The sequence below is a fragment of the Nipponia nippon genome, unplaced genomic scaffold (genome assembly GCF_047370975.1).
Source record: "Nipponia nippon isolate SJK-2023a ecotype South Korea unplaced genomic scaffold, ASM4737097v1 scaffold_3, whole genome shotgun sequence".
NCBI classification, from domain to species: Eukaryota; Metazoa; Chordata; class Aves; order Pelecaniformes; family Threskiornithidae; genus Nipponia; species Nipponia nippon.
Window position 1 is genome coordinate 53,337,470 of NW_028262347.1, and position 27,557 is coordinate 53,365,026.

Below are 27,557 nucleotides of genomic sequence, written 5' to 3' on the forward strand. Positions count from 1 at the left end.
CTACCTATTTATCGGGTTAATGTAAAGTTCCTTTATACAGGGATATTAGCCAGTGTCTAATAGCTGTTTAGTCTTGGGCTGCGCAGTTAGGAATTGCATGTGTTTTTCCATAGCACAATTCATAAAGTAAAATTAATATATTGTAATAAAATGTCATATACTGTAATAAAATTACTTAATAAAGGAATTCTATGTTTCCATAATTTATTTCCAGCTATGTTCTCAACAAAACACTTACAACATACCAAGCAAGTACATAATTATTCTTAAGGTTATCTCATTTTATTGAGACTCACCTTCTCATATCTAAAACTCACAGTCCCTATAATTAAGACTGACTCCACCCTGAACATGCTTGTAGTCGTATCTGGTTCTGCTCCTGAGTAGTCCCGTTGAAGCCATAACTACTTTTTCTGATTTTAAAGTTGAGTATTTGCAAGATTGAGATCTGTACAGTTGGATACCTTTCTTTTTTATAATATATTTCCTTAAAACTCCTTCATTTAGTAGCACAAAGTTATGTAGCTGGCATGGAAATTGGAGAAATATTTATGGAGCCACAGCATTAGTGTCTTTCTGCATTTCACTTTGGAAGAATATGGAAGGTGGGATATAACTGCAGCAATACTCAAGATAGAGCAGCATAGCTGTGTTGCTTCCAGCACTGTGCTAGTTTGCTTAGGACTAGGTTAACACTGTTGCACACATTTGCACTGGAGTGAATTGTTCAGTAACTCATATAACTTTTTAAGAAGTTTAGTTTAGTGTGTTTATTACCTCTTTTAGAAAAGAAGTCTATCTTTCCAATTTAATACTAATCAGATTAGTTGTCCTGATTTTTAATGGAACCAGATCTACAGTACCAGGGGGAGAAAGTGTGTAAAGTAAATAACTTCAGTGTGGTTGATTTCAGTCAAGTTTGACTGAGGTATACAGGTGTCAAAAATAAGTTGCTACAGGTTTTGTGAGACTAAGGAGCTGTGGAGAGGAAACAAAATCCATCTGTGTCTTGAATGTGGAAAAAGATGTGGCATAAATGCGTATATTAATAGATACCAGATAATCTATGTAGACCAGAACATTGCTTTATAATTGTATATAATACAGTGGGAAGGGCTTTAGTTCATACAAGCAAGCACCTCACATCTGATCAGAAGGACTAATCAGAGGGGCTGATTAGTCCCAGTGCTCACTGGATTATTTGTTAGTGCCTTCTGCTTTTTTTGTCCTTGTTACCGTGACTTGGCAAACATCTTTATCACAACAGAATCATGTCTCTTCCATTTGAATAGGAATGACATTCTATATTTTTCAAAGAAGTAGTTTTACACAAGTTATATACTAATGAGTTGAGGATAGGGCAAATAAGGCCATAAATGAAAATAGTATTTCTGCAGATTTCACTGCATTTGCTGATGTGCTATCTTAGGTTTATTTTACTATAGGTTGAAGAAATTTGTACTCTTCATGCCTTGTTTGAAAGAGACTGTGAAGAAATATCCTTAAATGTTGCTTTTGAATTTACCACATAATACTGATTCCAGGAAATAACTTCTTCTTGCATTCTCTCTCCATCTTTGCTCACACTGATAAGGAAGATAAATGTCTCCCTCTTTTTTTCACTGTTTCTTTCCTGTCTTCATTCTTTCTTGTGTATCCATTATCAGAGAGAAAATTGTATGAATGGGACATAGGCTTCAGAACTATCTGGCAGAATAGGCAAGTCAGATTTTTTGGCACTAATTACGACAACTTAGGAAACTGCGGAAGTACACACTGCAGTGGAAGATGAACTAAATTGTAAGCTGCCGCAGACTTTTGGCTCTTAAATTTGGAAGGTGACGTAAAAAACTTCCTTGCACAATTTCGTTAAAACAAAGTGTAAAAGATGATTTCTTCTTTCTTTCCTCTGCAGCAGCTGATCAGCTCATTAATACTTAGGTCCTACCAGTAGTAATGTCAGCAATCTGATGGGAAAATACTGAATTTTGAGCTTGTATTTTGACAGGCACAGTGTAGGAAAGAACACATTTTTTAATTGTCTTCTGTGTAATACACATCTGTTCTTTTGGTGGTCTGGAATCTTAAGCAATCCTTCCCTTCAGAAAATGTGTAGTTCCATAAGCACTGGAATTAAAGGAGCCTGGTTTCCTTCAGATTTGGTTCTCTTTGTTGATTGATATTGATATACAAGGTGTGAACCTTTCGCTTCATGGGAGCAGTTTATAGACTCTCTACTTTATTCAATCACCTGTTTTCAAGAAATGGTTGAATTTCTCCGTCCTTGATTGCTTTGTTAGATCTAAGGAAGAATGATTAACAGATTCAAAAGTTTTGGAAGAGGAGTAGAAGCAATGGCATATAATCCCCAGGCATGCTTGCAGAGATATGTGTATGCAGTGTGAATATGTACAATTGCAAAGCCCTGGAAGTTATATTTCAGTATCCTTTTTGGGGGTTACTCCTATGTCCTGTTGCAACCTTGGTTAGATGTCCTTTAACATTATAGTTTTCAACATGAGTCTTGTCTTAACAGAAATTGTGAAAGGACTGTGAAGCTTTTTTTTCTTGTCTTTGTAGGATAATACATTGGTGTACAGTTGAAACAATGGAGTCCATGCTGAATAAATTGAAGAGTACCGTTACAAAAGTAACGGCTGATGTCACCAGTGCTGTCATGGGAAATCCTGTTACCAGGGAATTTGATGTTGGCCGACATATTGCCAGTGGTGGTAATGGTCTTGCTTGGAAGATATTTAATGGAACTAAAAAATCAACCAAACAGGTGGGTTGTCAAGTAAAGACCTAAGTTTATAAGCATTAGATAACAGACTGATAGGTAGCAGCTGGTAAGTGGCATTTAAAAACAAAATCCAACTGAGCAGACTGATGCTAAGGGTAGTACTTTAAGTAAAATGAAACGAAGAACTCAACATTATTTAAATATAACGTTCTCAGCTACATAGGTGATAGTTGCTTTAAGCCTTCACTGCTGGAGAAAGAAGTAGTTCTGCATTCAGAGCATATAGTTCAAGACCAAGACCAAGACCAAGAATTAATCTGAGTTAAAACTGATCTGACAAGAAGGAAGAAGTTTGTTTTAACATGGATCTATTCCCCGATTTGTTTTACCTTGCAGCTTTTTTTGGCAGCAGTACTGGCTTTTTACAGTTTAAAATAATCATGAAGTATGCCATCATTTTTTCTCAGCAAAGGAGACTGTAGTTTTTTGCTTAGCTGCCATACAGAAGTTGAGGGGTTAGAAATGTTAAGTCATGAGGTACAGTAACAGGAAGGCATGAGGTAGAGGAGGAGGTTGTGGAGGAAATGAGTTGTGCCTTCCCTGTGCTGCTTTCAGATCAGTATTGTTCCCTTTTAGTTTCCTTAAAGTATTAGGGTTTAGAGCACTAGATTATAAACTTTTGACTTACTTGAAGTCATGTGTGTAAATGAAAATGGGATTTTGACTTGGGAAGAAGGTTTGCCAGAAGCAGAGTTTAAGAACTGTTAGTACAGAAAATTATTTTGTTGTACTGGAGAAATGTAAAATGTCTTTTTTCAAACTTGGAGAGGAAATAGAATTTTAAACGAGTAAATAGAAGAGTTAATAAGTTATGGCCTTCAGTTAAACTCGATGCTGAAGTCATGTGAAGTCACTTAGACATTGAATCAGCTTGCTACAGATGTACCAAAAATAAATGGACACAAAGGAATAACTTTGGAAAACATATATACAATCTGTTAGATGGTAGGAAAATAAACTGTAGCAAATAGAGAAGAAATATACTATGCAGAATAAATAATCTGTGGAGAATGCGTGATCTGATGATGACAGAATCTTAATAATGTTAAGCAGGTACTTTTGCCATGTTCTCAAGCATCTGTCTAGCTGTTGTAGGAGTCTATACATGTAGTATTTACTGAATTTACCAAATGTACCAATTGTTTTTTGTTTGTTTGTTTTTTTTTTGTCTTATTCAACTATACGAAGGAGTGGTAACATTGAAAGTATGGTAATTTTGTTAGGTTTTATACAATCTCTGTGCCCAGTAAGCATTTGAGCAGGTGTAGCTTTGAGGGTCTGGAGAGTTGTAGCAAGTTTCTTTCATTTCTTCCCTGATTGACAGAGTGTATGTAATTTGGTTCCTGTCAAGCATGTTTTTCAAGCTTTGAATGGGTGTTCTGACCACTGATTTTGCAGAGTTTTAGTTCAGGTGTTACCACGTGATCCTGCAGTATCTCTGTAAACCCTGACTAATGCGTACATTTGTATGCCATCATTAGTCATTAAAAATACAGCAGCAGTTGTACTGCAGAGAATTTTAGTTGGCTGGTGATTTGACATGCAATTACCATTCATTGTTAATATTACCAGTTAGGTAACATCATGTCAACATTGAGTTTGCCTTTGCAAAATGAAACTACACAGTAGTACAATTTATGTTGTGTTATATTGCAATATATCTGTTCTTTAACATTATTTTTTATTTCTTTTGCATGTACCTTTTGAATGTTGGCTGGGCAATATGGAAGTAGCTGGCTATCATTTTCCAAGTGGTAGCAGTCACTTTTGTGAAGTGATGCACATATTTGCTGTATTGCAAGTGTGTATATCTAATTGGAAGCTACAAGCACTTAGCTTTTTTACAGTAAATGTTTATTGTGATCAAACAAGTACGGATGTAAGGGCTTAATTGCCCATGTTGTTGCCACTTTACAACAACACAGGTAATAATTTAAGTCCTTGTAGCCAGATAAAATATATACATTTGGAGTTTTAGCATTACAGCAGTAGAGCTGATGAGAAATCTTTGTTCTCAGGACAAAGGGAAGTCAGCAGTCTTACAGAAGTTGGTCAGCTGAAGTTAAGATTTCAAATATGGATTAATTTGCTTCCTATTTTAAGTCAGTGAACAGTTACAAACATTCCATCTCTGGTGACAGTAGATAAGTATGATTTTATTCCTCTTTTTAGAGTTCTGCCTGGTTCCTGCCTTGCTGGTTTTCCTGGATTTCTGAGTGTTTATATATGTGGTTTTTTTAATGTGTCTTGTCTTTTCTTGCTTACTTTGTAGGTGACTGAATAACAACCTAACAGAATGTGAGGAAATTACTTACCTGTGTGCATATGTTTGGTGCTATTTGATAGCTAATTTGCTGCTGTTTGTTTGAAAGATTTATGAGTCTTTCTGGTTGTACGTGTACACATGACGTAACATGTTGGTAATTTTACAGTATGTACTTCTGCTCATCTTGGATTTGTTAATGTAGTCTTTATGCACTTATGGTTTTTTTTCTGGCATAATATGGCACTTGTCCTTTTTTCTGCTTAGAAAGTGCAATCGTAAAGAAATAGATAGGGTGAGGTCACTCCAATGTTTTTGTTGGCAGCTCAGTCATAAAAACTAGCAGAATTAAGGACATAGTGGTTTGCACTTCAAGACTACTTTTATGTTTAACTTTTATAGTGATAGTACTAAATATATTAATGGTAGGTATGTCAGCTTTCTGTTGTTTTGGCTGTGCATACAGTAGCTTTGAAATGAAAGCTTCCTACTATTCAAACTTTAAAGGCTAATTCCTTTTAAAACTGAAATAGTTGTATATCTTATGACTGAAACAAACTGATGGGAAAGTAGGGTTATAAAAAAGCATTGGCAAACTTCTAAAAATAAAACCCCCAAAAGCTGGAGGAAAATCTGTTTCTGGCAAAAGACCAGAGTAATACTGGAATGCTTTCCAGTATTTTAGTTCACAGACTATTTTGCTTTGCACAGTGGGAGGCTTTGGTAAAACATCATGTGTTTGCGTATTGAGTTACATTTGATTATTGATTAAAAAAAAGTCGGAGTGCATATGGGTAAAATAGAGAACAAAAATGAAAGGGAAAACAAACATAAAATTTCTAAAATCAAGCACTCTGACTGGTACCTTAAAATTTCCTTTGTTTTTATGTTCATGACTTAGTCTTTAACAAGATCACATTTAATTTTTTTTCCACGAGAGCACTACGTCATTTGGTTCACAGCATAGATGGTGAACTGTAGTTATTGTGGTTTGTTTTTCTTTTTTTTTCTTCATTATTGTTCTGTGCTTAGTCTCTGGCATTATTACTCCACACTATTCAGAATGTCATTGAAAAAAGAAGGATTAGAGTTAGATCCTGTAGTTAGTTTCTGTAGCATTCATCACTTATAGTGCTTGAATGTTTTACAGGTATTTTTAACGTGCTTTCTCAGTATGCAGTGAGATGAATAGGAAGAGGTATTGCTATTCCATTATCGTTACATTTCCACAGCTTTCAGCCTGTAATTTAGAAATACTTTCTGGTTTTGTTTGCATCTTTTTTGACACACAAACCCAGTACGTTTCTGAATTCTTGCCTTCCTCTTGGGGGCAGGAGAGAAAGTGTGACGTGCCTTGGTTGCCTCGTTGCCTTTTTCTGGTTAGGGGCAGAGGACATCATGAGCTGGAATGGAAGTGATGGGGCACAGCTTGCTAAGAAGCACCAAGGATAGACGTACTATTTATATTTCTTTCCCTTGGTCATGACCTTTGTTGCTGGACATCAGCGGTACTTCTTTTTCCTTGCATGAGAACAGAGTAGGACTTGCTTTTAATTTTGACTACCTGCTTTCTTAAGATCTGAGAATTATTTCTCTTTCCGCCACACCCCCATATTTTTTTTTTTAGCAGTTGCATTGGCTAAGGTAAGAGCAGGATTTCTGCATTCTCTTTGGTTTATAAGATATTTACGTGGGTAAATAAGGACACATGTTTTAAACTGTCAGCGTGTGTTTCAAACTGATGTGTGTTTCATAAGGAATGCAGGATTGCAAATGGACTTGAAGGATGTGGTGGGTTGACCCCGACCAGCAACCAAGCACCCACACAGCTACTCACTCACTTCCCCACTCCCAGCAGGATGGGGGCAGAAAATAGGAAGAAGAAAAGCAAGAAATCTCATAGGTCAAGATCCAGACAGTTTAATAGGTGAAAGAAGAGGGGGAAAAAACCAAGCAAAGCAAATGAAATTGCTCACCACGTCCCACAGGCAGACCGATGCTCAGCTAGTCTCCAAACAATAGCTACTTTGGAAGTCAAAATCCCATCCTTCTTGCTCTACCCTAGTTTTTATCACTGAGCATGATGTTATATGACATGGAATAGCCCTTTGGCCAGTTCAGGTTAGCTGTCCCAGCCGTGTCCCATCCCAGTCTCCTGCCTACCCACAGCCTATGCACTGTGGGGGCAGAGTGGGAAAAAGAGGAAGCCTTGACCCTGTGCAAGGACTGTTGAGCAATAGCCAAAACATTGGTGTGTTATCAACACTGTTTTAGCCACAAATCTAAAACACAGCATGGTATGGGATGCTATGAAGAAAGTTAACTCCAATCACAGCCAGACCCAGTACAAAGGAAAACTGCCCAAAGAAGCTGGGAAAAAGAAATTGGGGCATTTAGTGATTAAAACTACAAGGATGTAAAACCTTTATGAAGGGATATATTAGTGAATACCGGGTCTTTCAGACAATGGTCAGCAGGATTCCTCTGAAATACATGAGCACAATCAAAGAGAACTGATTTACACTTTTCTGTTCAGTGTCTAGAAGTGTTCTAGATGAGTTAATATGATTATTGCCCAGTTAAACCATGTCCTGTGTCTTGCATGTTGTGGACAATGCTTACTCCTGTTTGCACAGGTGACATTTAATTCCTTGGCAAAGGCATTGTAGAACTTAAACACTGATCTCTTCAGTGATTCATGTTAAAAATTCTAAATTCTTGGCAGTAACAACAGATGTTTTCTTGAAGGTCTTCATCCTGGCAAATATTTACGTGGTACACATCATAACATACAACTGTCTCGATGTCATCACTGGGCTTTACCTAACTCCTTTGAAGTAAAGTCCTTAGCTTAAACATGTGGGAGGTGAGAGAAAAGGTGCGAACTAGCTCATGCTTGTGAACAGAAAGAGATTTAAACTTAGATCTCTTGAGTTGCCAGTCTAGTCCCCTACATACTTGTCCATACTTCCTAACCCAGGTAGTAGCGTTACCAGCATACTGTGTTGAGACAAGAGCATGGTGAGCAAGGTGTGTATACTTCCTATCACATAATGAATGCAAATTTGTGTCGTTAAAGATAAGGGTTGTTTTGTCTCCAATTTTTCACTTTCTTTGTGGAGAGCAGTCGTATTTTTTTAACGTATTTTAGTCTTTTTATGCTAGTTTTATTTTTATATCACAAAGTTGGAATTACAGCACAACTGTAGAATTAAATAACAAGTAGACATCTGCAGGAGGAAGCTACTCTTCCTTCAAACCTATGAAATAAAGAAAACAAAGCGGAAGCTCCTCTAGAGCTTTCTGTGGAAAGAAGTAGTAGCTACGTAAGCCTTTGCAGGCTTTCATCTCAGTAAGTTTCCATGGAAGTAGTTACAGGAAATGGGATCCTTACCAGCTACAGTCAGTAGCCCTCCTTTTTGGAGTTGAGTATCACTTCTTGTAAAACAGAAAAGGAAAAACAGAAATAATATGTTTATAGTTAAAAATTGACAGGGTTATTTGGTTCACACAGCATAAAACCGTTAACACTTTTAAATGTTTCCAAGCATACTATACAGTTTCAGTAATTTTTGTGCATTGAGAGTATGTTCTATAGCCCATGACTCAGCTATCTCTTCATTCGTCTGTACAATAATACCTGGTGACTTATGGGGATACGGAATTCTGCATATAAAAATCAATGTTGATTATGGAATTTAATTTCAGAATGCCATATTTTGAATTATTAATATCAGAACACATTTAACGTTTTAGTGTCCATGAGCAGACAGAGATGGCTATATGCTTTCTTCTTGTATCAGACGTGTTACATGAAAATGAAGGTATTGAAAGCAAGTTGTCACACAGCTCAAATTATTTTGATTCTTGATACTCCACAATAACTAAGTCTACAAAATCAATGTGATAGCAATCATTTTCATACCTAGAATACTACAATTTCATATACATACTTATATGTGAGCTAATTTTGGATATGTAAAAGTTCTGTCAAGCTTCAAACAAACCATGCAGGATCACAGCAAACACCAATAGAACTTATTTATAACCATCATAAATATTCAAACCATAGCTGATGTCCCATACTACCCAATTTCAATATTCATTTTCTGATTCTTTTGACTTGTCATTAAACAGAAGTGCTTTTCAGAAGTGCTGTATTAGTTTGAAATTTTGTTATTGGTCACATACTGCTCAATACATTCACACTTTGTACTGGAAAATGTGTATTTTTTAAATAGTGAGTATAGTGTATGTCTTGCATCCCCTGTCATTGGTTCCTCCCTGCCTTGTGTCAATGTTAATGCATGATCCATCACACTTAAGAGTTGGAGCAGGGGGCTGGTACAGATAGAAGCAGAAGTGTACTTAGTTGAGTTAGTTATTAGCCTGCTAATAGCTTAATGAAACAGGTACCAGCTAAAAAATATAAACCAATTTTTTGTGTATTGTACTGAATTTCTTTTTTTGTAGAGCCTATTTTTAGAAGTCTTTTTTTTTTAATCAATAATGTAACTGTTCCTGTGAGATTGTAATTAGAATAATGGTTATAAAATGTGCAGTACAAGAGCATAGACTTCCTCTTGGGACTGAAAACTGTGTTTTCATATTGTTTTCTGCTGGTTTCTAACCTTCATTATTATTCATAATGCTGTTGTAGGAGAATAAGAAAGTCTCTGTTTCATGATGAAGTTTTTAATTCCTTCTTTCTTCAATTGATTTATTTCTCTTTAATGGCTTCCAAGATGGTGATGTAATCTAATTTTTTGTTTTACATCCACCTCTGTAATTTCAAAATTTCATATAAATTTCTTAATTTTCTCCCACACCATTTGCAGAGGTTGGTTGGAAGAACTATTTTCTCTGTTTTTAACATCTACTGCATTTCTGAGACTTCTTTTTACCTGTTTAAGCATTAAAAAATTCTTAATGTTTTATCACGTGAATGGTCTGATCAGATTAATTGATTACTGTGACTATAAATTATCTTTCATGTATGTCTAGTTTAATATAGATCGTACTGGTTTGGAGCAGAATGCTGAGACAGGGTCTGGTTTAATAAATCACCACTTGATATATTTCATGCCAAATGAATGCATATATGGTCAGAATATTTTAATTGTTCATAGTTGATGTAAATGCTTTAATCTACATAAAATCAAGCTGATTTCTGTCTTGTGGATCTGCTGCTTTGTCACTGTGTAGGTAGTGGTTATAGTTTACGTATTAATGTTGGTAAGCTAAGGAGCAGTAGTGCCTTAATTCTTAAAATACGTATTCCAGAGGTTATGTACAGTAACCTGTGTGATTATGACTGGGACAAAGTAAGCACAGTATGTATATATACATACACATTGAAATACTTATTGCATTGGTGGGATTGTACTGTTGATTCAAAAAATGTGTGTGTGTGTGAATTGTGTATAGGCTTGGTTTTTGGCTGTGTTATATGCTGAGTGAATTTTTTTGTTTATTTCTAGGAAGTGGCTGTTTTTGTCTTTGATAAGAAGCTAATAGACAAGTATCAAAAATTTGAAAAGGATCAGATTATTGATTCCTTAAAACGAGGTGTTCAACAGCTAACCAGACTTCGACACCCTCGACTACTTACTGTTCAGCATCCTTTGGAAGAATCCAGGTAAGCTGTAGTAAAGTTGAGAACAGATTTTCTTAATCATTGTTTTGTTACTGGATGTAAAGTATCTGGAACATTCAACATGTACATCTTAGGAGATTCAAGTTTACTGTATTTACTCATGTGAGAATGGTATTCACTCCACCCTCAGATTTTTTTCCCCCCAAGCCATAGGATGCATTTCTGATGTGAATCTAGTGAATCTAATTAATCATCTATTGCACGATCTTAGTCCAGTTGCAGCTATAAGGCTACACATGACCCTTACAGCATGAAAATTTGATAGTTCAATTAATTTCACTTTTAAAGAACTCTGTTAAAAATTGTTCTCTTTCAAAAAGTTGTTCATACATTTATTTCATTTATGAGATTTATGTACTTAGTGCATGTGAGACTGGAGATTTTTGGTAAATTCTATGTGTTGTGGCCACATTCGTGTTTAAAAGGTCCTCAAATGCCAATCAAGGGAGATAAAATTCAGTGTGTTTTTGTAGTGTTTATTTGATTTATGTAAGGTTGGTCATGAGGAACAATAATGGGTTAGTCTTATAGATTTATTGTTCAACTGTAGTGATAACAGCATACTAAACCTAACAAATAAAATGAAGGTTTCTTTTTAAAATAAGAAGCTGATCCTGATCCTACTGAGAAAGATCATGAAAGTTTTAGAGGTTGTTTTTCCCCAAGTAGTTTTTCTAAATGGTAGCCTAACAAAGAATCACGTACATTGCCTTTCAAACTTCTACATCTTTGATTGTGTCTGTTAACCTGCATTTTTCCAAATGTACTGGCTTCTAGGAGCTGAGAATACTGTAGGAATGTTTCTTCATCTTTGCGATGCCTACTTTGGGAAAGATTTCTTGGATTAAATGACACTTGCATATTCATATATATCTTTCCTCCAATACTAAACACATTTCGCATTAACAAGGGTTCAAAGCTGTCATTGCCCCTATGGTTCAGTATGCCCCTCACAAAAGCCTAAGGAAGATTAATTAGGTAATTGAAGACAGCTGTCAGTACTCTACAACAGTAAATACACTATTACATGCTAAAGGGCCTAGGGTCATCTCAGTCATAGTGTATGCAAGTGAATCCCAGAGTATATGCCGGGCTTCTTCCTAAAATTGTCACAGTATTTCAAGTGACTCAGTAATTGCATCTGTAATTATTTTTTCCCTAAACTCTGCACTTCACAAGAAAAGTCTAAGATTCATAGCTTGGAGTGCTAAGAAAGCTCTGGTGTTCTTGTGAAGAATTTAAGCCTTTTGACTAAAATTAACAGTGTAGTTATGTCAGAGTTCTTGTTTGTGAGTTTTTAGTAATGCCCTGTGCTTTGCTCCAATCGTTCTTTCTGTACTCAGCACGCTCAGCTACTGGTAGAAACACCAGTAGCCCCAAACCTGTCCAGTTGCTTGCTATGCCAGAAACTGATGTAACGGTTTTTGGAGGGGGTTCATAAAAGAAAAGTTTGCTTAGAATATTTGTGTGTGTGACCTTGTGCAAGCATGCTGTAAGATATCTTTAGAATTGCAGGTCTTTCCAGAGTGCTTATTCATGGGTTCCTTCTGGCTAGACTGTACCTGGTCTTTTTTTGTGTCTCCAAAGTAACGTACAGTTGTGTTGAACTGCTTGCAAGTCACCCTTTATTCCTTCTTCGTGCGGCAAAGGGATACTTGGTGTACCTCCACAGCTGAAGTAGATATAGAAAGAAGGGACATAACTTTCTGACCCTAGTGTGTAGATAGCTTTTCCACCATTAATAGGATGTTTCTACTCCAAATTATCGGTATTCAATACAATTATATTTAATATAAATATATATATTATATATAGTATGATGTATACGTTTTTACATGCATTTATATAATGAATAACTCTTTATACTGAATATTTACTATAAATACAGTATATTTACTTACAACGGGTCTTGAGTTCCAGTAACAGCACAGATGAGCAATATTATTGCATATTTAACTCGTTATTGAAGAAAAGGATAAAAAAAGCTGTATTATAAGTTCACTTATAATGTCATTACAACCCATTAAAAATAGTAGTAGTGTGAAGAGTCCCAGATACTTAATTTACTAGACATTCCATCTGTTGTAGTTTTTCCCAAAGCGTATGCATTTTTGGCCATCACTTTTATTTTTAACTTGTTTTCTTTTTATTATGTTACTCTGAATTTCATTTTTATATTATTCAGGGAACTGTTAAAGAAGCTGCACTGTATGGCAGACATCAGCTTCTGCAATATTCAATTGCTTTAATTAGATTTGCCCCATCCTTCTCTTACTCTGGTTTGGGTCCTTATTTAATTAGGTTCTAAAGTAAAAAAAAACAAACAGCAATCAGAGAGTTTATGTTATGAAAACCACTGAGTAATTGTTCCCTAGGTATTTTCTATCATCTATGCCTTAACTGTAACTAAATGTATAAGCTCTCTGGTAAAGTTGAAGTCAGATCGAAAATGAAGGACTTTGTCTTTCTGTGCTCTGATTCTTCCTTGCCATTACTACAGAAACGAGTTCTCTAGCCCTAGTTGTGTTAACAGAAACATGAGAGGGATGGCATTAACAGAATGGTAGGGAGGAAGCCAAGCAAAGAAGTTCTGTCAGGTTGGCTGACACTTATGAATCAATGTATTTTGATTTTCAGTTGTTTTGCCTTCAGAAAGGCGGTAGATAAAACTGAAGTAAAACTAAAATGTGTATGAGTAATAAGAGGTTTGCATGTTTTGTCAGCTTTATTTTACTTCAGAGAGCAAGCTTATTAATTGTTGAGATACATAAAAACTGTGTGGTAGATTCATGGTGAGGCATTGTGTCTCCTGTGATATTTTTAAGGAATGAACAAAAAGTTAAGCTTCTGTCTTCTTGCCTGTAACTTTATTATTCAAAAATGTATCTTTATTACTGTTAATCAGTCTCTGTGTTCATACTGGTGCAGTATTTAGTGTTCTCGTGAACTATTCATCCTTAAACCACATATGCGTGCTACCATTCATGTAATGCTTTCTCCAAAAAAACCTTTAAAACAGTTAAGAAGTGAGGTGCAATGACTGCCCAGGGCCTCCAGCACTATGCAGACCAGTAGGAAGAATGTGGATATAAAGAATGACTATGTCCATGTTACGTGAATTTTGTGAAACTGACACATACATTGTTTTCAGGACTTTGAAATTTGAAATTTTGAAGCACAGTGTTACAACCAGTAATTTCATAGAATCATTTAGGTTGGAAAAGACCTTTAAGATCATCAAGTCCGACAGTAAACCTAACACTGCCAAGTCCACCTCTAGACCATGTACCTAAGCGCCACATCTACATGTCTTACCTCCAGGGATGGGGACTCAACCACTTCCCTGGGCAGGAAGAGTGGCTGGAGAGCTCCCTGGCGGAAAAGGAACCGGGGGGTATTGGTCGACAGCTGGCTGAATATGAGCTGGCAGTGTGCCCAGGTGGCCAAGAAGGCCAATAGCATCCTGGCTTGCATCAGGAATAGTGTGGCCAGCAGGACCAGGGAAGTGATTGTCCCCTTGTACTTGGCACTTGGTGAGGCTGCACCTTGACTACTGTGTTCAGTTTTGGGCCCCTCACTACAAGACAGACATTGAGGTGCTGGAGCATATGTGCAGAAGTTTGCTTCATCTGTGCTTTTCAAACACTGTTAACACAAAAATACATAAACGAGACCTGTAGATTTTCATGAAGAAAACAGTAGATAAAATAATTTAGGAAAAAGTCACTTCACATGCAAACTGCAGTTCATACAATAAGCATATTTTTGTTTGCACCTATTCTTTTCTATTCATTTGCAAAATAAAAGAATATTCAGATGCTACCTTACATTTTATTAATTTTGTTTCTGATAATTGTCTGACCACGTTAAGTATTGCTTCACTCAGGGACATATCAGTTCTAGGCACAGCTAAAAGCCTGATTTTACAAGTTTTAATAATAGTAAGAATTATTTGTTTGATTTTCCTGGATCAGGACAAGAAAAGCGTTGGTTTTTTTAGAACTTTTTTATGACGCATTGTGTGCGTCTTTAGTGATGTATGTGAATATTAGAGAATAACTTAAGCTGATTTCTATATTCGAATATTTTTTGAATACTTCAGATATTTATATACTTCTCTCTAGTAGAATATTACTTACAATGATTCAAAATCTGAACTATAACATGTTTTTAGGTAATACCAAGTGCTTGGGTAACGTATAATATGATGTCTGTGTGGTTCTTTATTTGCAGTCAAGCTATTTATTACATTTATTTACAAGAAATGTTTTTATCTATTTCCTCTATAGAGATTGCTTGGCATTTTGTACAGAACCAGTCTGTGCAAGTTTAGCTAATGTTCTTGGCAGCTGGGACAACCTACCTTCTCCTTTACCATCTGACATTAAAGAATACAATCTTTATGATGTGGAGACCAAATATGGTTTGCTTCAGGTATGACACAGGTTGTCCTTGTAATTTTCATGTGCTTTTAGTATTAACGATTGTTTTATGAAGTTTGTAAACTGCCAAAGTTTTACCTGCCTATAGTAAATTAAATAATTGGGAAGTGAGAAATGATAGCGCTCTGATCACTCTAAGTATAAGAGAGGATGAACACTGGAGCCTCTAAGTTGCTACTGTTTTTGCTTATTCTGACCTGGAAAATACGAAATCGAATGAATTTTTATTTTCCATATAAATGTCTGTGCTACATCTGTCTCTCCCACATGTGAATCTTTTCTTTACCTTCTGTGGAGGAACAGTAGCTCCCAGGTTTTATTTGGTGAATATGTTGATCGACTTTGAAAAGCATTTTTGTTCTTACGCTGTGATAGTTAATTGGCATTAGTAATCCCATCTACTGATTGCCCATCTGTGTTAAATTTCCTTCATACGTAATTTTTAAGACATAGCCTAAAATAGTGCTGAAAAATTGTTCTTGGTTAACTTACCAATTTAACTGTGACCACAGGAACAGAATTTTTGTAAACGTCTTACAGGATATTTGGGGAAATATTTAACCTGAAATAATTATTAACAGGTTTCGGAAGGCTTGTCATTTTTGCATAGCAGTGTGAAAATGGTCCATGGAAATATTACTCCTGAAAATATAATTTTGAATAAGAGTGGAGCATGGAAAATTATGGGCTTCGATTTTTGTATCCAGTCAACAAATCCATCTGAACAGGAGGTAATAGATCTTTACATTTATCATCATTAAATTTCAAATACAGATCTTTGTCTGAAACCAGTTTCATGACCTTGCATTTCAGTACAGAACTATTTATTTAATATTCACCTCTATATTTTGTTGGCAGGAAGTTTGAATATACGGCACAGGTCTGGATTGAAGTGATGCCTTTGGCCATCACAGAAAAAGAGCCTGAGAGGCTCAGCGGAGTCAAAATAGACTAGTGATGGTTTCAGACAGAGGCTGAAGCCTGTGCCACTTCTGCTCACCTGCATGTTGGATGACATGCAAAGCTACCTAATTTAGTGTGTCGCATCCACTCAGTGCCTGGTTGCTACCTCGTAAAATGAATTCCCATCATAGCTCATGTTCCCCTCTTACAGCAGTGCTTTGATTTTACGTTACAGTTCCCAATTCTAATATTCAGACTTAACTGCATTAGCTAATCACTCCAAGTTACAGGCACAGATTCATAATAGTTTTGCTTTACTCCATTTCTGTTTCATTCATAATTGAATTTGAGTGGATTAATTATTTTTTGCTGCTCGAGTTTCTTATTTAAAATGTTCTTTAAACAACCCTAATAAATGTATTTTCTTCTACTTCTCTTGTAGCCAAAGTTCCCTTGTAAGGAATGGGATCCAAACTTGCCATCCTTGTGTCTTCCAAATCCTGAATATTTGGCACCAGAATATATTCTCTCCGTGAGCTGTGAGACAGCCAGTGATATGTACTCTCTAGGAGCTGTTATGTATGCAGTGTTTAATAAAGGGAAACCAATTTTTGAGGTCAACAAGCAGGATATTTATAAAAGCTTTAGTAGACAGCTGGATCAGGTATTTGTTCTATTTGTGACTATTATTCATTGATTTTCATATTTGAAAAGTTACTGTTTTAAAATAGATTTAAATATTTAGAAGACAATACCAGTGCTCCAACATAAACAATCTGATAATGGTATCTTACTTTGCATGCTATCTTTGTAACAATAAAAAAAGAATCCTAGCAAAATATGGGAAATAAGAATGTGTGTAGAGAAGGTTACATACACCAATTTTATAAACTACAAATTTCATTTTTTACCTGATTTCTCTGTAAACCTGTTGAATGCTGGTCTTGGGGAATAAGTACTTTACCTGTTGGGGTGAACAGTGTGAAACACGAAGCAGTGAATGACATGTAGGACCATTGAAGATGGCTGAGTTTAGACTTATTTGATTACTTGACATTGCAATTGGTATCCACTTAGCTATCAGCTATTTCACATTCTTTATGGACTATGAATATTAACAGGTACCTGCATCAGCTGACATAATATGCGTTCATATGCAAGTTTCCTTTGTTGTAACTTCTTTGAGTGCCCGTTGCCTTAGTTGTGTGTACTGTATTTTAATGTGTGTAGGTGTGTAGACAGCTCCTCAGATAATAACATGTACCTGTTTAAAAATACTGGGTTTGTGTTCTGCGATAACCTGAACACAATGAGAAGCTGGAAATAGGGGGACGTGACCTGAAGCAGGTAGGCTGTTGGGAGACAGAAAGAAGACTATGAGGGGTCAGAAGCAAATGGGTTATAAAAGGGGAGAAGGGAGGGGTATCAAAGGTGTGGGTAGAGAAACCATCAAGAGGATGAAGTATAGTCCTATTGTATATTGGAAATAGTTATATGCAGGATTTTCTGACTTCATGGTGCATGTGCTTAAATTACTTACGCAGCTGAGCCGTTTAAGCTCCAGTACTCTTCAGAATATACCAGAGGAGGTGCGTGAACATGTAAAGCTACTCTTAAATGTAGCTCCAGCAGTCAGACCAGACGCAGATCAAATGACGAAGGTCAGTTCATGGAAAATACAGTAGCCATAGGACAGAGGGAAAATAGTGTTTGATTTGTAGAAATAATAGAGCTATATTAAAGTGCTTTCCTGTTAATAATTTTAGTTGAAATGTTAAATATTTTTAACTATTTTGGAAATAATGATGTTAGTTGATGCCAAAAGTTGTCCTTATGCTGACCTTTATTAATATGGAAGTAGTGGGTGCTGAGACAGAATTTGGAATAATCATTCAATGCAACACTATTTTGTTGCTTTCCGATACAGTTGGAAGTATTTTCTATGCTCTGTTTTTATACAATTCAGTCTTCAAAACTGTATTGGAAGGATTTTAAAGCCATAAAATGATAAAGGGCAATAAATGTAAGGATTAACTTTTGGCTTATGATTTTCAGTGTATTCTTAAATATACAGAAGAATAGCTTAAAATATATTCGGAGCTTACTTGCCATAATAAAGCAAAAATTAATTGCAAGTAGGATAATTTTAAATTTTAATTTGACAAACTCTTCCTCCGCTTTCCTATCAGAAAGTAGAACTTAAAAGCATGATTCTTCCTTTGTCTTACACCCTATTTTCTCATATCTGATAGCCTTTCAGGTTCCTGCTTATAGATTTGCTTAGCTAAATAATTTTCTTCTTTTCCTGTCATATAAAAAGATTGTATGCAGAGAGAGAAATCAGTGTCTTAACAGTTGGAAGAAATAGTGAGTGAAGAAGGGAGGGGGAACAGGTGATGGTTCTGCCAACATACATACTGAAAGATGGGAAGTGAGGAAATTGGCAAATATTACTGAGGTGTCAACTCACTTGTCTGAAGGACTACAACAAACATCTGTAAATGGTTGTATTAAGCAGTATGGCTTTATAAAGATGTTAAGTCTCTTTTACCACGTCTGCACTGCAGACTGAATTGTAGGGTAGAGATATTAGAGCTTTAGTTCTAAAAGCAGTTTGTTATGTCCAGCATGACATAAGCTAAAATGAAGCTTGACATGGTCAAGTTTACCTTGCTAGTTTTAACTAGTTTGTGTTAACCTGTGTAGAATTCCACGATCGCATACATTTTGATGTGTGATCTGGAAGACAGAATTTAAGTCCACAGTGCAGACTAGCTTGAATTCTCTGCTGATGGATTCTTTTCTTCTGTATTGCCCTACTCTTATTGGCTTCTCTTTCTGCCTTACAGCAGAGCTTCTTCAAATGTTTTTATGTCCTTTCTTTTTGCACAAATTTTTCAACTGAAAACAAGTGTCTAGATAGTCTGAGAGACCATGCTGTGTCTTTAACTCTTGCGAGCCCATGAAGTTTGATATATCCCTCCCTAAAGCTGAGAGCTAGCAGGAAAGAGGAATCTTACCCATGCAAGTTTTTGAATGCAGAACTTTTCATTCCAGTCTGTGTAGGTCTGAGATAGACACTCTTCTACTCTTTTCGTTCATCTGCTAACTGAAAGCTGAATATTTGGGGATGGATTTTTATATAAACAATCTTGTTATCATTATGCATTTTTCTCAATCTTTCATTAACGATGAAGCAGCTCTATCAGTATTAATATGATATACCACGGCTGTAAATGAAACCCGCTGGTATTTTGTTGGTGCCATCTTTATAAGCCTGGTCTACGTATATGCCTTTTTACACAATACTTAAGAAGGCCTGTGCCCTCTTTGCTGAAGTCGTGAAAACACGGGAGATCATGTGAGGAATTATAGTGGATAGGATTTACAAGTGGGTCTGAGCATTGGAGAGAAATTTGTATAATTACACATTTATGGCATATAAATGCTTGTTGGTTCATTATAAGTTTCGAGGGGAGGTAGCCAGATCTGGATGGCCTAGTAGCTAATCCTTCGTTGTAATATTAAATAGCATAATTATTCCTAGGAGAACTTTTAATCAAGGTTTTTACTTTTCATTCCATTTTTTGTAGAGAAAACATTATTTCATATACAATAAGTTAACTTAGAAACACATAACATGCATGGGTTTCTTTAAAATGCTAGGAAAATTCCATCTTAATAATCAACCTTTATCTGTGGATATTATACTACTTAGTATGTAAAAATGTACTTTTCTAATTGTTAGTTGCAGGCACATTATTGTAAATGTTTACTATAGTGCATTGAAAAGGTAAATAGATGGTTATATTTTGGAATCTTTGTAACAGTGTCAATGTCTCCCTCCAGATCACAAGCTTTTAATCTTATTTTTAGATACCATTCTTCGATGATGTAGGAGCAATGACGCTTCAGTATTTTGATTCATTATTTCAAAGGGATAACCTTCAGAAATCACAGTTTTTTAAAGGGCTACCAAAGGTTCTGCCAAAACTACCTAAGGTATGTCTGTATGATGTCTTGAAATAGTTTAAAAGTATGTGAACATCTGTTAACATTCTGAGTCTCAGAACGCTGGACTTTATGGAGCATTGTACCATAATAGACTGCCATGAGACTGTCAGAGTAGAGTCGTAGGAAAGAAGGGGAGATCAGAAAATAATTGGTGTGGAAATAGCCCTCAGCTATCAATAATTCTTTAAACAGAAAATGGCAAATTGTGCTATCAGTGTGTGTAAGAAACCATCATTTGCATGTCCTCTTGTAGTTCATCCTACTTTGAAAGGGAGTTGTCTTCTCTCCACTTACAAGGCCTTCCCTTTGTTTCCAGATGCTATCATAGCTCTTTGAAGTCATCTTGCCACCTTTTCTCCCAGTAAGATTGCTCCAAGTTTTTTCATAGCAGGGCAGTACTTTGATGTTGAATGATGCAAATCTTCCTTCCCTCAACAGACTAAGTGCTTTCTTGTGCTAGCAGTGCCCAGAAGCCTCAAAGGCAGATGTCTGTCATTACAGATTTCTTCTGTGTAGTGTTAGACACTATGTCTAGACTGACTCGTTTTCCTTTTGTGGTATTCTTTAATTTATGTAAGGCATAATGCTTATATGACACAAAAATAGTATTAGTTTAATACATAATAGAATAGCTGAGCTTCTCAACCATTGCATTAAATTTCTTTATTTTTAATTCTGTTTTGAACTACACAGGGTAAAATTCAGACTTCATGTTTAATACTCTCTTCTTTTTAATTTAGTGATTTTTTCCTTTTATCAGAACTCATTGATGCTTTGAATTTGGAAATAGATGGGATGTATTTCACCTAACTGTAGACAGCCACTGACTGACCTAATCATCTTTAGGGCATACATTATTTTTTTTCTGTCTTGAAAGTGTATTTTATGAGGGAATGGACTGTGCCCTTGAACTGTGTATTTCTCTTTATTGACTTTAAAAGCATTTAAGGATGTCTAACTCTACGGTAGACATCCACAGTGTAAATACCTATTTTGTCAGCAGAATCCCATTTAGGGAATGTACCTGGAGTTTTGCAGGGAGGTATAGTAGGATTATGTGTTTGTTCAGTGAGTGATGGGGTACTGAAAAACTGATTATTTTGGGGGGGTGATAGGGTCTTTTTTAAGAAAGCACATAGAATAAGGTTTTCATAATTCATGGATGTGGATGAAAGTCCTATTTTCTGTACAGTTGGTTGCTTTTTGTTGACCTTCACAGTTGTTATAGTCTCCAGTTATGTTTTGAGTGCAGAGAGAAGTAAGCAAAGTAGCACAGTGTAAATTAGCTAGAGAAACAGAAGAATGAACATGTGAACGTAAGAGTTCAAAATTGAAAATTGTCTTTCTGCTTTTTTCTAAATATCAGGTTAATACAAAAGCTGTTAAGCTGGCACAATAGTAACTTACTGTAATGCAGTACAATGGGATGCATGCTTGTTTTTTTTCTTTTAGCGTGTTATAATTCAGCGAATTTTGCCTTGCTTGACTTCTGAATTTGTGAATCCTGATATGGTACCCTTTGTCTTGCCTAACGTTCTCCTAATTGCTGAGGAATGCACCAAAGAAGAATATGTCAGGCTTATTCTGCCTGATCTTGGTCCTGTTTTTAAGCAGCAAGAACCAATCCAGGTATGTTAATATTGTTCAGATTACAATTTTTCTCTTTGGTGTTTTTTCCCCTGAAAAATGACTAATTGTTCTATTTCCCTTTTCCAGCTTCACACAGATTGTCCAACCTGCTCTGTAGTTGTCCAGGCAGTCAGTCTTGATTCATACGAAACAGATTTTTTCCAGGAAATTCACAAAGCTTCTATCCCTGCTTTTTTAAATGGGTTTTCTGAGGATCTGTTTGCATTTATAGATGAGGTTAGATTAGAGAAAAAGGAAACATCTAATTTACCACTCAATTCTTATTTTTGGTTGGTTGTAGAAGGTATATTTGTAAGCATTTTATCACTTATCTAGCCAATCTGATAATACAATATTTACACATGTTCTACCAATAGCTGAACCTATGATTTTTTTTTTTCCTTGTATCCAGATTGCTGACACTGGGATTATGGGGTGGAAAAGTTGAAACTTTGACACTCTCTTAAAAGTGCTGTTTATTGATGATAATAAAACAGTTTATTTGAGGGGTGTGCACAAATTTGTGAAATTTGTTTCATTTGATTTGATACATGTATTGTGTAAGTAAAATACGTTTTTTTCTGTTGTTAACATGCATAAAAGTAGTAAGACATTGTCATTACTGTAAAGGAGCAAACCATTTGCGTCCTTTTGTCAACACCATGTGCATGATGATTCCTGAGAATTCTGTCACTAAGTTAGGCATTGTGCCTCCACAGATAAAAGGCAGCTATGCATTCCTTCTAGCCCATCTTTTGTTACTGTTGGATGTTGTTATTTCTCTGCAGAGCGCTTAAGGGGCAAGATAAACATAGGAATGAACAAGTAGACCTTTTATTTCTGGGTTTCAGAAAAACGGATCAGAGAACTCTCATTATACTGGGGAGGAGGGAAAGGGGACAATTCTGTAACTGAGAATACCTCAGATAATTAGAGCTACTTAATGCTGTTTACTTTTGGTACACTGAAGCTTTATGTTAACTTTGTTGTTGTCTTGAAAAAATTAAACGTCTAACTGACTGAGAGCCAGCTTATTTGTGCTGTTTCATCCTAAAAGGTAACATTATGTTTTGCTACCTTTAACATCAGATTTGTGAGACAATCCTCACTGTGAAAAGTTTCTCTCAAAGTTATAGCTGGAGCATAATGGACATAAAAGCTGTTTTATTTCTTGAGAAATGAGGGAAGCAAAATACAGACTCGGGGTCAGCTCATAAAAAGTGAGCTTTGCAAAGTTTTCCTGTAGCTTTCCAGATACATTAAATTCTTATGACATTTTCAGTGCACGCTAAGTACTAGATGGCTTATTCCACTATTATTTCTGTGGTCTTTCTAGTATGGCAAAGTTTGTTTAAGTAATCTAGGACAGGTTTTCAAAGTTAATATACCAGGAATTCAGGAAAAAAAATATAAAGGTTCAGAGTGCCAGAGGACAGAACTCCAGCTCTGACTCTCTTTGTGCAAGGCAAAAATGTCCAGTTCCTGTGTGCTTGTAACTCATGGAGAGGGGCGGATGAGGAAGGTGCCAGTGTTGCTTCCAAACACTCTCTCAAGATGTTTTAGATTTGTATAAGGGGCCTGTTGCTTGGCTTTCATAGGATGCTTGAGTTAGGAAGTGAGTGTATCATAGGCAAGCTGCTATAATTCAGTGTGAATAAATTGTTATCCAGTATTCACAATGTCTTTGTATGAGGGAATTTATAATATGAAAATGGAATATTTAGTTAAAACTACTCATTCATGTCGTACTCCTGGAGTTAGCATGGAGTAACAGGTGTGCTGTAAATTAACATCCTAGCTTACTCTGACATAGGTTCCCAGTGTAGACAAACCCTTAATTTATATCTAGGGGAATCCATAGAGAATTAGCATATCGTGTGCTGTAAATTCGTATTCTAATTCAGTACACCAAAGTGTACCCTGACAAGTACTGGGCTCCGTATTAATGAATGAAGCACATCTTCAGCATTATTGTTTAGAGTGCAACTGCTGCTGCTTGCTTATTAGATGGTGTCTATGAATCTGTGACTAACATCTTAGTTTCTACTTAAATAGATAAGAAGTATCAAATGTGACCCTAGAAAGCTAAAAATAAAAGGGGCTCATTGGAACGGCATGAACTACATTCTAGTTAAAGACAGGTAGAGAAAGATATCAAAAGTGATTCAGCTTTATGTTATCTTGGTTGAAAAGCATTGACAGCCAGTGGAAAACAGCTGAACTTCTTCTGTGAAATCTAAATGACTATATAGTACAATGTTTAACTTAAAAGCAGTCTGTTATGTGTTCAAACATCTGGTTCTTATTTTAAATGAGATTTTCTAGTTGGTAAATAACAGGTTTCATTCATGCCCTTTTCAAATTTGCAAAACCAGTCAAGTGATCCTTCTCCAATACTATACATTTAACTAACATAGAAACTGTCATGCCACAGCATTACGGGGTTGCTAGACAAGAGAAGAACAGTGTTATGAGCACATGTAGGTTTCAAAAAGCCAAGTCTAGGACAAATAAAAATTCTTTATTCAAGAATAATTGTAAAATCTAACTTTAAAACTGATCTAGTCCATCTCATCCTAATTCTCCCAAATTTGGGGATATTGCATCAGAATCCATGTTCATGGAGTGAATGAATGAGTTTGTGTGTGTATGTGTACAGTTTAGGTAATTATAAATATACAATAAGAAAACACACATTAGGTGCAGTTTAAAAGAATTTATTTTTCTTCCCTGTAAAGGAAAGCAAATGAAAGGGGGAAACTTGTAATGTGGTCTTGGTACACTTGTATTTCTACACTTCGGAGGTTCTGTTTATTTGACATACAATCACCGATTCCAACGTATTTTTAGACTTAAAAGTTGAAATCTTTTCCTCCTATGAAATACTTGGCTTTTTATTACTAATGTGATACCATTCACCACAATTTATCCATCTCGTCTAACCGATTTTCTAAAAGAAGTCTAGATATAAATGGAGAGTCGATGTCACCTGTAGCAAGTTGTCTCACATATCTGAGATGAGACATGAGTTTTATGAGTTATGTAGCTCTCTGTATTGGAGACTGAGCCTGGATGAGTAACTTACAATAGCAGCTAACTTTTAGATGACTAAGCCTAAGCAGGGTGAATGACACTATGTAAATGTGCTTAACGTGATGTGATTTTTTTGTTTTTTTGTTTTGGATTTTTCATTTTATGATACACAATTTCCATGTGAAATAGAATAAAGGTTTTTTGTGTCCATATAGGAGCTGTAATATTCTTTTAATTGTGTCCCTGTTTTGATTCTAGGTACAGATGGAAAACAGGTTTTATATGTGGAGTTGTGATCAAATGCTTTGAGGACAGCATTTGAGCCACAGTTTTTTGAAAGTTTAGCTTTTTCAATAGTGATGTGTGTACAAAGATTTTCTGTGGGTCGATTTTAACAAAAGACCATGTTGTGAATAGAAACAAGAGCTCCTTCCTTAGCCATTGTGATTTCTTATTTCAGAAGGATTAGTCTAGAACATGCATATTTTGTTTGATTTGTATTTGCTGTTTTTAAAATGCAATAATATGTCAAAGTGTTTTTTGTCTTCCATGCCTTCAGGCAAGCAACATGGTAAGTGATCACATTTACTGAGTTAAAAGAAAACTTCTGAAGTTTTTATGATATGATACAACACACTTTAAATTGTAATTATATGTTTCTGGAGTTAAAACTTTTGGCTTCTGAATTGTCCTTTTAATAGATCTTGTTGATCTTCCTGCAAAAAATGGACTTGCTTCTAACCAAAACTCCACCAGATGAAATAAAGAACAGTGTTCTACCAATGGTTTATAGAGCCTTGGAAGCACCTTCAATTCAGATCCAGGTATAGTAATTGCAGCCTTTATTTGAAACAATTTTTTTCTCTTGCAACATGTGCTTAATATTGCTGTCTCTTATTTTTTGAGATTTGGCTGAAAAGGTTTGGTTTGTTTTTTTTTTTCTCTGTTGCTTAAGTATGTTTAATCTTGATATGCTCCTTTATCTTTCAGGCTATCATTGTGCTGCTGCAGTGTTGTTGATAGTACTCATTCAGATTTGCTTGACTTATGTAGGAAAATGTTAGTTTGACGTAATAAAAGTTGTTTTTTAGATGAAGGTGTTTTGTGAAAATGCAAGATATTCTTGCTATCCAAATATTTTATTACAAATTTATGAATACTGTTTTTGAAATCCATTTTCCAAGGTTCTATATACATATCATGATGCTTTATTATTCTAGCTATTTTTACGTGAGTCTGATAGATTAAGGTCAGCTTAGTTGAACATGATATTTCCTTAAATATTTTCTTAAAAGGAAAGCTTAAGAAGACATTTTAAACTAATTTTGATCCTGAGTAACATTAGTATTAATTTTATAATAAACATGCATGTTTCTTTTTAAACTTACGCAGATTTTTTTTTTTAATAGGAGCTTTGCCTAAACATAATTCCCACGTTTGCCAATTTAATAGATTACCCATCAATGAAAAATTCATTAATTCCAAGAATTAAAAATGCCTGTTTGCAAACTTCTTCTCTTGCTGTAAGTATCCGAATAATTTTATCTCCCAGTCCTCAAAAAATGTTGTTACCTTTAATTACTTTGGCTTTTCTGCTGTTGCGTCTTTAAAGAAAAGCCCATCAATGTGCTCTGATTTCTTTTTGAGTTTGGTTTTTTTTTACTTTTTGCAAATACAAAAGCATTGTTCACTTTTTTACTCTAACAATTTTTAAAGTTGTTAACAACTTATTGCATTAATAATGCTGTAAAAATTGAAGTGTGTGCCATAATAATATACATTAACAGTGTTTGTCCTGCAGAAAAGCCAAAGTTTTGTAAGCAGTGTGTAACTATATGTATTTTCCTTTCATGACACAGAAGGGTTTTTTTTAACTTGCCTTGAATTTTCAGTTATGAAGGTTGTAGTTTCAGTAGCATCTGTTTTATTCTGAGTTTTGTAAGGTGTTGTGTTTTTTTTTTTTTCTTAGGCAAAAGTATAGTAAAAAGTTTGTTTAATTCTTATCACACTTCACAGGTCCGGGTAAACTCACTAGTGTGCTTAGGCAAGATTTTGGAGTACTTGGATAAATGGTTTGTGCTTGACGATATTTTACCTTTTCTACAACAAATTCCATCCAAGGAACCTGCAGTGCTAATGGGAATTTTAGGTAATTAATACTTTCAACTTTCTCCTCTTTTGTGCTTTGATGTTGTAAATCTGAAAGGTTTCTGTATTATCATTGATAATGTTTACGTAGTCTATCGCTAAAATGACTATTAAAAACTTGCTGTTTCTGGTTCTTAAGTATGCCCCTGTTCAGTTACCTTATGTATTGCTGGTACTTCTGAACACTAGTACATACTTTTGTAGTCTACGACGCCCAATGCAGTTCTGAGTACTCATTGCAGTTCTTGGGCTGACACCTTCATGGACTGTATGGTCCACACAGCCAGAAAGGCTGTTTTCCTCAGAAGAGTATATGATCTGTCTTCTTTCAGGTGCTGAGCACCTTGCTGGATCTTTTAGGATGTTACTGTTGCCTTCTCTTACCGCTCTTGCATGTCAGATGCTATAAATGATTGTCTACAGATCTACTGCTCTTCACTGCAGGTTTTGTTAGGCTCATTTTGTTGGACAATTAAGCAAACGTGGCTGCCTTTGCACTGAAATGGAGGGTGAGGTTTCACAAAACAGCTAACAAAACCAAATGGCTTGCTACTTCTGGAACGGGAGGCTCACTCCCAGTTGTGCTTTCCTAGTGCCGCTCTGGTGCTTGGATGTGTGATTTTTAACAACTTAAATGGGCTCAAGGAGACCAGATGACCAGAGTTA

At 35.7% G+C, this 27,557-nt stretch overlaps 1 protein-coding gene across 2 annotated transcripts in view; it reads left to right on the top strand.

The window, feature by feature from the left end:
• Positions 1-27,557, top strand: part of SCYL2 (SCY1 like pseudokinase 2) — a 41,185-nt gene that overhangs the window by 2,597 nt on the left and 11,031 nt on the right. Inside the window, exons 2-12 of one of the 2 annotated variants that reach the window (XM_087764294.1) lie at positions 2,581-2,785; positions 10,547-10,704; positions 15,012-15,156; positions 15,746-15,895; positions 16,510-16,731; positions 17,612-17,728; positions 19,944-20,069; positions 21,534-21,710; positions 25,445-25,567; positions 26,153-26,266; positions 26,760-26,892. In XM_087764294.1, the coding sequence (XP_087620420.1) occupies positions 2,609-2,785; positions 10,547-10,704; positions 15,012-15,156; positions 15,746-15,895; positions 16,510-16,731; positions 17,612-17,728; positions 19,944-20,069; positions 21,534-21,710; positions 25,445-25,567; positions 26,153-26,266; positions 26,760-26,892 (1,642 nt within the window). In that variant the 5' untranslated portion in view covers positions 2,581-2,608. The remainder of the gene's footprint in view (positions 1-2,580; positions 2,786-10,546; positions 10,705-15,011; positions 15,157-15,745; positions 15,896-16,509; positions 16,732-17,611; positions 17,729-19,943; positions 20,070-21,533; positions 21,711-25,444; positions 25,568-26,152; positions 26,267-26,759; positions 26,893-27,557) is intronic. The other variant, XM_087764295.1, reaches the window with a different exon arrangement.